General features: G+C 38.6%; 1 protein-coding gene across 1 annotated transcript; it reads left to right on the top strand.

The window, feature by feature from the left end:
* Positions 1-2,371: 2,371 nt before the first annotated feature.
* sh3d21 (SH3 domain containing 21) lies at positions 2,372-14,929 on the top strand. The gene is made up of 17 exons (XM_072679758.1): positions 2,372-2,463; positions 3,917-4,074; positions 4,216-4,273; positions 4,621-4,736; positions 5,080-5,170; positions 5,286-5,347; positions 5,446-5,485; positions 5,960-6,054; positions 7,425-7,523; positions 7,883-7,934; positions 10,221-10,283; positions 10,537-10,657; positions 11,748-11,901; positions 12,057-12,134; positions 13,139-13,293; positions 13,453-13,516; positions 13,675-14,929. The coding sequence occupies exons 1-17, from the start codon at positions 2,460-2,462 to the stop codon at positions 13,705-13,707; spliced, it is 1,443 nt and encodes a 480-aa protein (XP_072535859.1). The 5' UTR covers positions 2,372-2,459; the 3' UTR covers positions 13,708-14,929.
* The last annotated feature ends 487 nt before the right edge of the window (positions 14,930-15,416 follow it).

Genomic DNA, 15,416 nt, shown 5'->3' with positions numbered 1-15,416 from the left:
AGCGAAATGTGTCCTTCGCATTTAACCCATCTGTGGTAGTGAACACACACACACACTAGTGCACTAGAGGCAGTGAGTACACACACACACACACACACAGAGCGGTGGGCAGCCAACTCCAGCGCCCAGGGAGCAGAGAGGGTAAAGGGCCTTGCTCAAGGGCCCAACAGTGGCAGCTTGTCAAGCCCTGTCATAATTCAGAGAAGAAGGGTAGATTGTTATCGGGCAAAATGCATTGGGTTTGGATCAAATCATCTATAAGAATCATGTAAAAGTTTTTTTTTTTTTTTGCTGTAAATACAGATTATTTCCAATTTTAAAACAGTCCCCCTATGACACAATGCCACCAGTACAGGGAGGGTGGAGATTATGCGCTTCACCCTGACATACCACCTCTCCTGTATATTGACAGTGGCTCTTTGATGCCCTCAAATTACATACAATATCCTGAAAATCACAATTATATACATATTGAGCTGGCTCACTTGCTTGCACACAGACAGACTAAGTGGGACCTAGCGAGAACAAGTGGTTGTGGTGGAGGTTAGGTGAGGGTTTTTTTTTTGCAGTATGGACTGTCTACAACCCTGCTCACATAAACAATGTGAATGATAGTCTTCCTCAGAGAAGTTGTGCATTAATCCTTTGGCCAAACTGCTTATTGTGGTGCATTTTGAGATTGTTGAAACCACCTGAAACTTATTTAAGTATCTCAAAGACAGAAACCCAGATATGTACCATTATTGTTTGAATTGGCGAACATTTTCTAGTTAAGGCTCACATTGTGATAACGGTGCTATTTGCACACTGTGTGTGCACCAACCTCTGTGGTTGTCTTAACTAGAAGCGCCATGCTGGTCTAACCTACTTGTACCTAGAAAAGCAGAGCTCTAGCCATCTGACCACTCAGACTAACTACTAGAAGTCGCCATGTTGATTTCTGACACTTATAGCATGGTTTGGGTTGGTGATTAGTGGTTGGTGTGGTGCAACAGATAACACCACTACCTTCCAGTGAGCTAACACACTACGAGGTTAATTGGGGTTTAATTCCTGATCTGGGTGAGAGTCCTGGGCATGACTCCTAACACTACATTGGCCCACCTCTGTACTCTGTAACCTTGTAAGTCGCTGTGGATAAGAGTGTCAGCTAAATGCCATAAATGTAAATGTAAATGTAAAACAGAGCTTCCCAGTGTCTTTATAGAAGGAAGCTGTTAGTAGCAAATAATGATCGCTAGGTGGCTCTTTATGGTTATATGTCAATGTTGGACTTGATACTAGGAACCAGGTCAGTGGTCTTCTTGTTCTAATCAGCAAGTTTACCTGTTTGTGTTTAATGTCCAGGCTAGGTACCACTGTTGAAATGCTGCACCATTAAAGGTTAGATAAGTTTCATGACACAGTATTGGTTGTTTTAAATACTTCAAGGCTACATGCCACTGTTTTTGTAATATTGATGTTTTATCTTGTTATTTATTACACTTAAGCTATTTGCATTGTTTTTTCCAGCTGGGCACCGCAGTAGAAATGCTATGCCATTATTTCTTTAAAATAAGTCGTGTCTTTTTTTATTACTTGAAGAGAAGATAACACTTTTAAATCATAGGCTTCATTCCACACTGGAAACTATATTCACGTTGAAATACATTTATTTAATTGGTTTAAGTATCGAACTGAGAGTCATTTCAGTGGTATTGGTACCAAAATTCTGATATTGTGACACCTCTAAAATATGTGGCTCAAAGATGAGACAACAGTGTAACACTGACATGTAGAGTAGGACTACTAGAATCTTCTGCAGTGAGGGCAAACAAGACATGTTTCTTAGATCTTCAAGGTAGATTACTGTCAGTCTAAAGTACAAAATTGTGGCTATCCAGTGTTCCTGTGCCCTAATGAAACAATGACAGTTTTGTATTTTGTCATATTGTTTCATATTATGTTCCTCAACTTCATTCCAGCATAAATCGAATCTGCATTTGACAGCACACAGTCAATAAATAGGCAGCTCTAACCTTGAGGGAGATATGGATGAACAAGTTAGGCATACGCATTCTCTTTACATGGCAGTGTGTCAAAATAAAATGAAAAAATGGATTAAATTATCGCTGGAGGCTTCCCCCTTCTTATATTTCTTTTTCAGTTCTGGTTATTCACACTTTATGTCCTTATGGTGAGACTCATTCCAACAGCAACCTGTTATACCTGTTCCTCTCTCTCTCCCAATCTTATGCAGGTACACATATACATCACCCTCTGAACGTCTGCAGCTTGTCATGACTAGCAAGGAAGAGTTTCTTAGTGTTAATGTTTGACTAAAGGAAGGAGGGCCCTTGCTGCCTTTGCTGTTTCTGTGTCTTGAGCAACAGCATTCATTTAGGCTGTGCTTTTAGCACCAGTCTGAGAGAGACTTCTGCCTTTGAACGAGAGGAGGACTCAGCACAGTTTCGGTAGCGATGGGTAAGTGGCCTGTTTTTTAGATGTCAAACTGTGTTGTTAGTTGGGCTCTGTTTCACTAGTTTCTGTTTGGAAATCGAACTCAAGTTCTGTTGTTGATACTGTAGCCTTTACGTTATGAACAGAATAATGTTATGAACACTGTGTTAGAGTCCCTTATCTGTATTAATAGTAGACAGTGTGATGGTTAAATATCATTTCAATTTGTAATCACAGTGTGGGTCAGTGTTACAGTCTAAGGTCATAATAATCCTGACCACATCTATGTGGTTCAGTTTTCTGGATGTGGATTATACTCAAAATTCAGTCTAAAACTATTTTTAAATGGTGTTGGGAAGTCATTAAGTTTCAGATTTGTAGATTCCATTTACATTAAGTACTTTCACTTCCATACTTTGTCTTCTATGCATGCACAGGCGTTCTGTGTGGGGGAAAGAAACTGCCTACTTCCTAAGCTCCTTCACTCCAGGGCAGAATGGCTATTTTTTTCGTTTTGTATTACGACCCCAGTAGTATTTGGAAGAGTAACAGACAACACAACACCTGATTCGCTACAGTTAAATCATCCTCTGGAGCCATCTATTATATCAGCTACATATTTAGGGAGGACTACAGCTAGGCCCATTTATTCCACTTCACCTGGAGCTATACAACACATACCACATACCTTCCAACCTGTTGAAACACATTACTTCTTAGATCTCTTCTGAACACGCAAGATAAATTGCCTAACTCTCGTGAGATAACACACATCTAACATTTTAGTGTAGAATGGCAAAATGTGTAATAGCATGCCAGTGTATTCATTATCCTGGTACACTTCTAAATCCTGAGACCACTGTATAATTGACAAATTAATTAACAATAAACATAAAGATACATCTAAATCTATGGCAAAGACTTTTAGGAGAGCAACAGTTGTCAATTAAACTTGGTGCTTAGACTTAAATCAAGCCAGCATTCATGAGGCTACATGACACTACATAAGTCTTTCATGGTGACTGATGTAATACAAAGACTTATTCCAGCGATCAGCATCAGTTGGTATAATACCTTAACTCTATTAAAACAGGGGGAAGGAGGGGTTCTTTAGTAATTTCAATGGTTCCAGACAAAACCTGACACCTCAGAGCATGGTTAACTAATTTAATGCTTTGGTAGAGGACAACCTGTAGCCTAGATTATAATAATATAATATATAATAAGACAAGTGACATTACATTACAATGACATTACATAATACGTAGCATCTTAGATTTTACGGGGTTTCATCCCCAGTACCTTATAGACTTACCTCACAAGCAAATCTCCTCACAGTGTACTTGATCTGAACATCAGATACATGCAACAGTAAAGTTCATTCAGATGTGCAAAATGTCATTGGTTTACTAACACTAAACATCAGTGTTCCTCACTTCCTCACTTCCTCTCTCCTCCGTCTGTGTGTTCATCTCAGAGGTGCTGGTGCTGATAGACTTTGAGGCAACGCTGGGGGATGAGTTATCAATGCAGGCTGGTGATGTCATAAAGAACGTGAAGGTGGCCAGTGAAGATGGCTGGCTGGAGGGAGAGCTCCGGGGAAAGAGAGGCATCTTCCCCTCCAACTTTGTCAAGGTGCAAACTTCTTCTTGTGTTCTTGCAATTTTTCATGTCAGGGTTTTTTTTTTTTTGTTTTTTGTTTTTTTTTCCAGACTGTGGTCATCTTCTTCACACACTCCTTTAGGCTAACCTTTGTTTTTCTTTCTGTCCATGCAGGAAGTGCCTGTTCACTTGATAGGAGACAGCAAGAGGGAGCCACGAAGCATGCGGACATGTATGTACATTCTTCCAAGATTAGTCCTCTGTTTTCCAAAACAAAAAAAGCAGTCAGTAAACTACAGAACAAGACACTTGGGAGGTGTTTGAGCCTTTAGCTGCAGAAAGTTTGTGTACCTCGGACAGCATGATAAACAAGAAGCAAGTAATGAAAGACTTCTTCATCCACACAAACCACTTCCTATCTCAAGGGCAAAGTGCTAATTATATGTGCAGAAACAGTACTATAAATACATATTAAAAAGACACATGTGACCAGAGGGTTGTTTTTTTTTTTTCTTTGCATAACTGTTCAGTTCCGTTCAGAGGCATAGGTTTCTCTTCTCTGCTTGTTTTTTACTACAGCGAAGATGCCGTTGAAAGACCAGTGTAGGAAATGTGAAGTCACATATGCCTACACCCCAGTGCATGAGGACGAGCTGGAGCTGGTCATTGGAGAAACTGTAGAGATCCTCAGAGAGGTAGTGAGCAACATGTTTCTTACAAAGATATTCCTTGTTATGTATGTTATCCACCATGACTTAGTTTAGCAGCCTGCTGCCTTTAGCTGGAGTTGGCCCACAGCATGAATCAGAAATGGAAAATCCTCCAAATGAGCATGTATAGAGATCACATGGGCTCAGAGTTTTGTTGGTACAGTTGTGTAATATTTATACATGAGGACTGGCTTTTGAGTGATAATGTTCTCACGTGCTTACTTCCCTCTTATGTTTGTTAGCTCTGAATCTCGGTCTCTCTCTCTTTCACTCTATATGCTTTGTCATAGTTTCCTTGGCTTCATGCTGTCCCTTTCTTTGCTTACAGATTGAAGATGGATGGTGGATGGGAAAAAAAAATAACAAAATTGGAGCTTTTCCTTCAAATTTTGTAAAAGAAATTTTTGTCCTCCCAAAAGGTTTGTCCATGATATTGTACTTGATTTTCATTCATGACAGTCATTGTTTTGCATTATCAATCAATTGAAGACCTTCATACAGAGTGTCTATCTGATCCCTCCCAATGTTCTGCAGATGGTTTCTCGAATGAAGGCAAGAGCAGGCCTAGACTTTCTGATGTCCTCTTCCGTAAAGAGGTAGGCTAGAGCAGATTGCTTCTCTACACAGGGTAGAGCTTGGTGTCCTATAGATCATATAATGGTACATCTAATGTATCCCTCCGTTTCTTATCCAGGGACAACAGCAGAGAGCAAGCATACGCAAAAAAACAAATGGTGAGTATGTCATAAAAAGCAAAATGTCAGCCATTGTTTAGGGTTTCAAATGCTGTTTGGCCTGTTCTGATGACTACCATAGAAGCATTGGAAGTGGTTCTTTGTTGTAATGTCAGAGCAGGTCTATTTTGACCATAGACATACTTAAAAACAATTAGTAGGGTGTTAACAGAGTATACGAGCAGTCGTCAGCCCTGGGAATTCCTTTAAATACTAGGTGGCACCTTATGGGTGACATACTTCCAGTAAGCCTTCCTTTATATTAGCTACTGTCATAAGAAGGTCAGACATTGACCTCAGGCTGTCGTGTGATACGATATAGATCAAAGAATTAATCACAGTGGTTTTCTTCCTGGTCTAAAAGCTCCTGTTCTGCTGCTAATAATGAACATGACACATTTACAGCACACATTCCTTAGGTGCTCGGTCACCATGCTCGTCACACTGAACATTCCTCTTGCTTTTGTCCGATAGTGAAAGAATGCTGTCAGGTCATGTTTGATTATGCAGCCATTGCTGAGGATGAACTGGATCTAAAGAAGGGAGACATGGTCACCGTCATCAGCAAGGTCAGATATGTCTGGAGATTCAACTGATGCACTTTGATTGTTCACTTGTATCACGTTACTCCGTACAACCCATAAAGCCGAGATGTCCTCTCTCTACTTTTTCTGATGGGAAAGGGAGGAGCCGTTACAGTTGTCTGGCTGTCCTGTTTGATAGGGAATATCTGCCAGATGATCTTTTACTGATATACAAAACAGGTCTTCTCAACATTTTCCACCTTAAAACCACTGAAAATGTGTCTCTTTATTTTTGAGGGCTTTAGCATCATACTTCACACATTGAGTTTTTTTTATTATCATCATTATCTGCACTTCCATATTTAATTAAGTATGAATTTTAGTTACCAGTGATATTTTTGCTGCTTCTTTGCTTTAATATTTATGTTGAAGACACTTTTAATGAATTTACTCTTGCAATATGTATTGTTAGTTTCATATTTTTATAGTTTAAAAATACCTAATCACTTAATTGTTCGAATTTGATCTGATATTGATCTGATATTTTTAATGACATGAAGTGTTGTTTTTGGCTCAATACTGACTACTGCTTCCTCCTCAGTATAGGCCCGCAAACCACTAGAGGGTGCTTAATGCCCCACTTTTGGACCGTGTCCCAGCTTTTAAGAAATTTTTTAAACTTTTTAAAAGTTTAATCAACACTTTTTGCATTATGCCTAAAACTTTAGTTTTGTTTATAAGCATCATAAACACAGGTGTACTCTTACTGACACACTTACCCCTATAAAACAAATGAGTTATGAATCTAACTTGAACCAAGTGAACATCATAGGATGATTTCTTAACTTCTTAAAATCTAGTCTTATAATGTTATTAATAACCCCTTAAACACCTCACCAAATGCATCCTAAGGCATTTAAATTCATTTTAAATGAAAAACAATGCAAATTGACTTGTTAAGTCAGTTATTTATATGACATTTAAGAAATGTGCCACTGAAAAAAGGGCAAATTTGCACAGTTCTCTTTTTCTATATATAGTACTTAGCCAAGACATGTTTGAGGCCCATTGCTTCTTTAGATTTGTACAGGAGTGTATGAGGCTATTGTGGTTAACGAGAATTGAAAAATGTCTTCTACATATATACCTTGGCCAGTCAATGTTTTGAAGAAAGAGAAAAACAGTGTAAATGTGTTTCCTCTTCCTTCCTTTAAAAAATATTATTCAGAAACTAATATTCCTTATTTGGTAAATACATATATACTCATTTCTGCTGAACTAAGGATTTAAGGGCTTAATGTATCCTTGTATGATTTCCGCAGTTGTTCTTGAATACATCCCTGTTCTTGAAGAGAGGGTGTGTTTATGGGCTGGTATCAGGGCTTGGCTTTATTGTCTTTTCCTTTATTTTCAAGGCCACTGAAGACGAGGGATGGTGGGAAGGCGAGCTGAATGGGCGGAGGGGCTTCTTCCCTGATAATTTCGTCATGGTGATCCCGACGGACCCTCTTCAAGTGAGTGGGATTGGGAAATGTTCCCACACTAGCTCTGTTGCGTGCAATTTAGAGTGACATTGCTCTAGAGTTTTAATAAGACAGTTTTAGTGCTGAAACGCCCAGTTTACTTCTAGAGTGTATTTTCAGAGGCAGTAAGTGCTGGTTTTATCACTTTTCTGTGTTGCAAATGAGCTTTACTGTGGTCTTTCAGCGAATGCATTTTCTTCCTGTTATTTTAAGCAGGAATTAGTCAGAGGTTTCCGTTAGCCTCTGAGTAAAGGAAAGCTAAAGTCAGTAACATGATGTTCCCATGGAAATAGCATGGTGTTTTACCCAACTCTGTCTTGAATCCATTTTTTTCTTATTTTTCTCGCTAGCTTGGGGACAAAAGCCAGCTGCCACAGAGACATGGTTCACAGAAGCAATCAGGTAAGAAAATCTCTACCCTTCTACACTTGTAAATAGTTGGGCTGCTGGCAGTGGTGGTTAGGATGCAGGTGATTAGTGGATTCTTTATGTTAGATCATGCTGAAGGATGGTCTTGGACTGTGTCTGGAAGCAGTTGGATATTTTTGTCACTTATGGCACATTGTTGGGTTTGAATTCATGGAGTGTTTGAGTAACTGTCAAAATACACAAAATAAGGAAAATTCATCATGTCAACAGCTTTCATGATTCATTTAAGCAAACTTCGTAGATGGAGTTGATGAGACATGCATTATGTCTGGTGTTCAGGTGAGGGATTGGAGATATTGAAAGTTATCTTGCACTTTGAGTTTAATTTGATCTAGACATATATTTGTGATATGTATATTTGCATGGCAAACACAGGCAGATTAATACGAAGATCCACATAAATATGGCCACAGAACAGCCCCAGTTTCCCCCCAAACCCCCAAAATCGGATTATTTAATAGACTGGCACACTATTTTTTAAGTCAGTCAATGGTTAAATGTAAGGGCAAGTTCCTTTTCCTAATATTCCTTCACTTTCTGTTAGCTATGAGGCCGAACCAGTATCCACTGATACTTCTGGAAGAGCCAGTTCACCATGATAAGCTGGACTTGCTGTCAGTTTTCTACCTCATCTTCTTGCCCTGATCGCTGAGTTGTGAAAAATGCTATTAATGAATGCTGTAATTGGGGACTTGGAGGCCCCCATGCACGCTTAGTCTATACACAGCAATAATGTGGTTAACACAAATCTTGTCTTTGAAGTCTTTAAAAAAGAGCACAGTAGGTAGTGTATTATAACACATCTTCACCACAGGCTGCATTCACTGAGCTGTTCTTGAAAAACAAAAAAAAAGGATGTGAGATGCTCATTGACAGCTGTCACAACTGGAGCAGGAAGTGGGTTTTTGACACAGATATGCTTAAAATAAATGCTAAGAACACCTGCGGCTTCTACAGTTACTTTTCACGTTCTGCTTGAGAAACCTTTTAAGTGTAACGAATGTACAGTCATTTTAAGAGAAGCACTGTAAACGCTACTGTAAGATGGCCATAGAATACCATCTAAAGTCCACCTGAATGTCTTGCATATAAACTGAATTCTTCATTGATATAGAGATTGACACACACAGGCATAGCAGTGTGAGAGTTCCACAGGAAACTGCAGGCCCTGCTAACACCACGTGTGCAGGCTGCAGAGGAAGGCAAGGGCACTTGAGTATTTTTCTTGCGTCTACAGGCATCTTCTGCTTTGTAGTCAATGTCACACTGCAGATACTGGGAGCAGAACTTGCTTTTCTCTGAGAGGGTATGTAGACGCTTGTAGTATTTGCTTTCCTTGCTTATTTATTTATAATATTTCTCATTTTTTCCTAGAGAACAGATTGATCTTGTGTTAAATCTGTTGAGCAGTGTGTTCTGTCATCTTTTAGGAGTGTGGCAATTTGGTTACACTTCAGAATCAAATTATTTAGTGTCTAGACTGCTTGAAATGTTATGTGTGTGTACAGTTGTATGCAAAGGTTTCAGTACCCCTGGCTAAATGACGTTACGTTGATTTTCTAATTGTACAATACCTGAAAACACAGTTCCTTTACAGAGAACACACTTCCGCTAGATTTTAGTGCATCTTTACTGTTGAACATGCAGAGGAAAATAAAGCATTAAATGTGGCATGTACAAAAGTGATTGCACATTTTAGTTTATGAGATTTATTTTTCCCAACTTGTGGAATGCAAATTCTGTCCTGAAATATACAAAACATTTTTGTAAATGATTTTTTTTTTTACATTAGTATTTCTGATAATATTTTAGAAATACTAATCAACAAAGCATGCCCTGTGAACAGGCATGTCCACATCATTGTTCACAGCTTATTGTCTTTTCTTTCAACTTTGTATTCTCAGAGAAAATGCACCTCTCTTTATTTTCTAATGAATTAGTTTTTAAAACTAATTAGCATTTTAAAATGAGCTCTTCTCCACATGTTCTCATGAAGGCCCTCCAAAATCTCTCTCAGAGTTATCCATTTCCCAAGTTTTATTTTTCTAAAGAGGCTCATGAGAGGTTTAAGTAGCCACAGGAAACAGCAGGGTTCTTCCTCTGTCAGGCAACTTCACATTCCCATGCTTTTAGAGGACCTCCATTGTTGACCTCATGCCATCATGAGAAAGCTGTAAAATGTCTTTTGTGTGAGTTCAGCAAAATGGTTTGGAACTTAATGCTGTTCATATGTGTAAAATAGGATTCTCTGTTTTACAGTAAATCAAACTTCTGAAATGGACAAGAGCAGCACTGAAGTAAATGCAAAGGCAGAGGTCAAAGGTGAGAACACTACAGCACGAAGGACAGTTGATTTCTGACAACTGCTTTAAAGTGAAAGTAATTGTCTCCACAGAGGCTGAATTTGTGTTCATAAACAGTCTAAAGATTTAAAGTCATTCTCTAATATAAATAAAAGCAGAAAAAGGATCGAATCAGTCACATGCTTGTTTTAGTTTGTCGGCTCAATAAGAGGTAGGTTCTGTTATTTGTGTCTCTACTTTAAAACCATCACACCAGTTGTTCCTGTTTGCAGATGAAAAGCCAGAAGCCAAAGATATCAGAAGTGATCCACATGGTAAAATCAAGCTGCCTGGCTTGTTCAAAGCGACGCCTCCTCCTCCCATAAAGGAGAAACCACTAAAGCTTGTGCCAAGGTAGGTCGTCAACTTTTTAACTAAACTTTCACAGATAATTGTATGAAGATGTTGGGGTGGTTAATGCAAACGTAACACCATGTAACGTGCATGCAACACCTTCAAAATCAAAACGGGACGGAGAGGAACTGTAAGCTATGTGCACATATGTACACAGATAACATTCCTACCTAGTGAAATGCAAAGCAAACACAAAGCAATTTAGAAGCTATTTTTGGTCACTTGTTTTTTAGTAAGTGGGATTATTATATGATCAATAAGAAATGTTCATTTAGAAATCAGTTCCTCTGTGACTGTGTCTGGTTTTGCACATTGCAGTGTAAGCAAGTGTGTATTTCCACATTTGTATCCTGTACAGAATGAAAAATCTGCCCTCTCATCTAACTCTTATTTTATCACCTCGGACATGTCTCTAAAAACAGAACCTGCACACCAGTTAAATACAGTCTGATGGTGAACTTCTCTCAAAAGCCTGCAATGTCCTGTCACAGGAACAGTCCTGTCTTTTAGCCTCTCAATTTAGGATTGGGGTAATGCTGCCATGTCAGAGCAGTCTGAGAGTAGGGTATGGAATAAGATATGAAATACCCAACCTTCAAACTAATTCAACTGAACTATATTAAAGCTGGTTGATCTGGAAAGCTGGTTCTGTGGAACTAAACAAGCCTAAGCTACCTGTTTCCTCTTCTGCAAATGGGCATAGAGAACATTTAACAGAACAAAAACCACTCAGCTCAGATGTGCTGCTTAAACAGTAGACATATCAAACACTGATAGACTTCCATAGCAGCGCTGCTTCTTTTTTCCCCCATTGTCAAAATGTAAAGTCATGTCATGGCATTCTTTTGTCACATTTTTGTAAAAACCTCTAAATGAAGAAAATAATGTTAATTAATGATTATTATTAATGTCATATTTTCTCACCTTTTATATGTCCTTGATGTTAAATTTCTCAGAGTTTATGTTGACTTTAGAGAAAGTTCAGGTGTGTCCTGTTTGTGTATACCTACAACACCACCAACATGAAGGTGCATGTGGGCTGCTTCCAGTTTCTCAGTTTCTCACACAGGGATATATTTTCTTCTTTCAGGAACAATGGTGATCACCCACCTGCCTTATCTAAACACACAGAGAGCAAAGCCAAAGACCAGTTGGATGTAGTAAATGTGTCTTCAGAAAAACTCAGCCATCCTACTGCCAACAGGGCCAAACCCCCCCAAAGGAGACCACCTACAGGCATACATGTATGGGCATGAATTTGAGTATTTGATCAGTTTGATAAGTTAAAGGACAAACCTGAATAAATGAGTTGGGAATCAAAAAGTGCAGATGCTTTCAGATGCGCTACATGATACAACTAAACACTGAATATCAGCCTTGATATGTGGTGTTTTTACAGGCTTCCAGCGACACTCATCAGAATGAGGCGTCAGCAGAAATAGATGGTGTCCTCACAAAGCAGGAAGTTACCTCCAAGGTTTGAAAACCAGATGTTTATTCAACCATGTTCCATTTCCTGATAACAGACAAGAGTTACTACTGTGAATATTTAAGAGAATGTGATGTGATAGTGTGGTTGTTACAATTTTATTTTATTAAGTCATTTTGGAGGAATTCTATTGGTCCATTTATCATTACGAAATTGTGACAATATAAAGAACTGCCAGATTCACAAGATGTTAAAAACAGCAAAATTTGACATATAGTTTAGATCCTTAAGCATGTTATTTACTATCAATTATCTCAGCAACAGCACAACAGATGCAAGTAAACATAAATACAGTATTAAAAAAAGTAGTTGAGATCCTGTGAGCTAGTCTGGGAAACAAAGCCTGGATGTCCCCAGCCAGCTTGTAAGTGTTTTTCATTCCATCACCAGCTTACCTGATTTCCCATCATTAAGCACTGATTTACCAAAGCAGGTGTTGGGTGCTGACTCCCATAAGGAGAGCTTTGGAAATGTAAAACAACTACTTACTGTTACTAAAAGTTACTTATTGTTATCAGGCTTCAAGTACAGCCCGTCTTGACTAGGGTTAGGGTTAGGGTTAGGGTTTGCATCAAGAATCTTCTCTGTCCTGGCACCCAAGTGGTGGAACAAACTTCCACTGGCTGTCTGTACAGCAGAGTCCCTCACAGTCTTCAAACACAGACTGAAGACTGAAGAAGTGTTGCACTTATGATGCGTGTTCTTTTCTGTAGGCAGGATGTGTGTATCTATCTCTTGAGGTAGCAGCACTGGCTTTTGTTTCTGGCAGTGTCTGAGGATAGTTTGGCTAAATGCCGTAAATGTATTGGTATTTATTTATATTCATTGTGTGAGTGAGTGTATGTATGTATGTATACATATGATACATATATATATATATATATATATATATATATATATATATATATATATATATATATATATATATATATATATATATATATATAATGACATGACAGTGACAATGAACATGAATGTATGTCTTCTTGCAGGTCACAGAAAATCATTTACCATCAACCAATATGGCCGAGCAGCAACCCAAACCAACTGAGGTCAAATCCCAAGTTGAAAAGCCAACACTGGATCAGGTACTGGCTGAACTAAAAGAACTACGCATGGCACTGGAACTGCTCAAAACCCAACACAAGTGAGTATGACTGCCAGAAGCACAAGCTAACTCTAATTCTAATAATAATTCTAATTATTCACATAATAATAATTCAATCATCACAGCATTTGGTCCTATTTAGTTATCATAATGTGCTATCATTTGCATATCATAATATACAATATTATTCCTATACAGCACAGACATGAAAGAGCTCAGAGACGAGCTAAGTGAGGAAAAGAGCAAACGAATGAAATTACAGGTGAGAGCGCCATTCAGTTTTTCAGGTCAAAATTCTTATTGTTCAGACAACAGCTTTCACTTAGTGTGAAATCTGTGTGAAATCTTTCATCTTTTGAATGCCCTCCTGTACGCTGTGGATTTCTCAAACTTAAGAACTATAACTGTCACTGTTTGCAGGATGAAGTTCAAGCTCTGAGAAGGCAAAAGTGACCTTGGAGGACTTAACAGCCATTTGGACTCTCTTTAGGAATGTCGTTTTTCTATGTGTTTGAGATACAGTGAGATCATGACACACCCAGAGCATGTGTGAGTAGACAGCAGAGACTGACACAGACTCTTACACAGAGAATCTGAATCTTGCTGGCTGATCTTACACTCAGTGGCTCAATGCTCAGTAATTCTGTTATTTGAAAACTGTATTCAGAAGAGGGAGCTCATGCTTTTGGAAAGATGTGAAATTCTGCTGTTCAGAAATGTAATATTTGACTTTATTTGTTGCTTTTTTCCTAGTGTGTTCCTGTGGTTCTCTGAAGTCTTTGACTATATGACTTATCAAATCTATACATAACTCATGGTATCACATGTAGGTTATCACCTTTTTAAATGTTCTTCTGTTGTTCCGCTGAACAGTAGATAGTCAACTCGCACTTACTTTACCTGCTTAAAATAGAATAAGGGGCTGCAGAGTAGCACAGCTGTCTAAGAGTTGGCCCTATCGTTGAGAGATTGCTGGTTCAATCCTCAGTAATGCCACAGCAATTTGTGGCCTAGAGAGCAAGAGAGCAAAAGACCTTGCCCTGCTGGGTGGAGTAGAATGACCCTCCCTCTCCCACAGCATGATGCTAGTCAGTGCAGTTAGCATTTAGCGTTCCAAAGATGTGTTAGAGGCCATTCAAAAAGACAGGTCAGCTTGGAAGAGGTATATGCTACACCTCACCTCCTTAGCCCTAGTGGCATTGTGATTGGGGCAGTTCTAGCTAATGGGGGCGAGGTTAGGGGGTTAGATTTGGGAATAAAATGTTGTATAAATGACGAGTAGGACTAAGGGGTGACAATGATAATAGCAAATATTCTCGTGACTTTTCACCATAAAAGTCACTTTGTATAGGCGCTACTGTGCTATTTTTCTTAAGTTCCCTTTCCTGTTCCTCTCTTCTTCTGACTGTTAACACAGTCTGCTTGTTAAGAAAACTGCTGTACATGCTGTTGCAGAACTGCAGTCCAGTCTCAGGAGTTTGTACTGTTACACTAGGTGGGAATGTTATATTAAATGCATTAATTATATTAGGCTGAATTCAGTGTATGTGGTTTTGAGATACAGTCAGAATAAGATGGATGACCAGATTTTTTTTGCTATATATCTGTAAGTGATCTTTTTAGGGATGATCGGACAGCAGAGGGCACTCTTGAGTGAATAAAAAATGAAAATGGACTTTTGGCAAATGTTTAATGTATTTTCAGCTATGGGCCTTATTGATAGCAATTAGGTCATTGAGTGTGAGACTCACAAATCAGTGACAGTAATGGCTAGGACCCCACTGCCCAAAATCTAATTCTAATTGTGCAATGTATTGTTCTGCTCCCCAAACTATAAAAAAGAAACTACTGCATAAATGACTACAGATATTTTAGTTATTTAATTGCACGCACTCCCCTTCATTTTAGACCAGCTCTGTCACTTCCTCTAGGATTTTGCAGTTCTGTTCTGGATTTGCATATGACAGGACGCATAGGAAGTGTATAAGATTGATATTATAACTCTGGAATTACACAGTTAATAAAGTCTCAAAGCAACTGTGATATATTTGCATTATTACTGTAGATAACAGTCTGTCTATTCTCATTTTCACATATATGTTTTTCCTCTGAGTTGGAACTTCAGTCAACAAAGTATGAGGATTATTAATTAAAAACACAAA

The sequence above is a fragment of the Salminus brasiliensis genome, chromosome 5, assembly GCF_030463535.1.
Source record: "Salminus brasiliensis chromosome 5, fSalBra1.hap2, whole genome shotgun sequence".
NCBI lineage: Eukaryota > Metazoa > Chordata > Actinopteri > Characiformes > Bryconidae > Salminus > Salminus brasiliensis.
The sequence above is the reverse complement of the archived record's forward strand: the minus strand, read 5'-3'. Positions and strand labels throughout refer to the sequence as shown.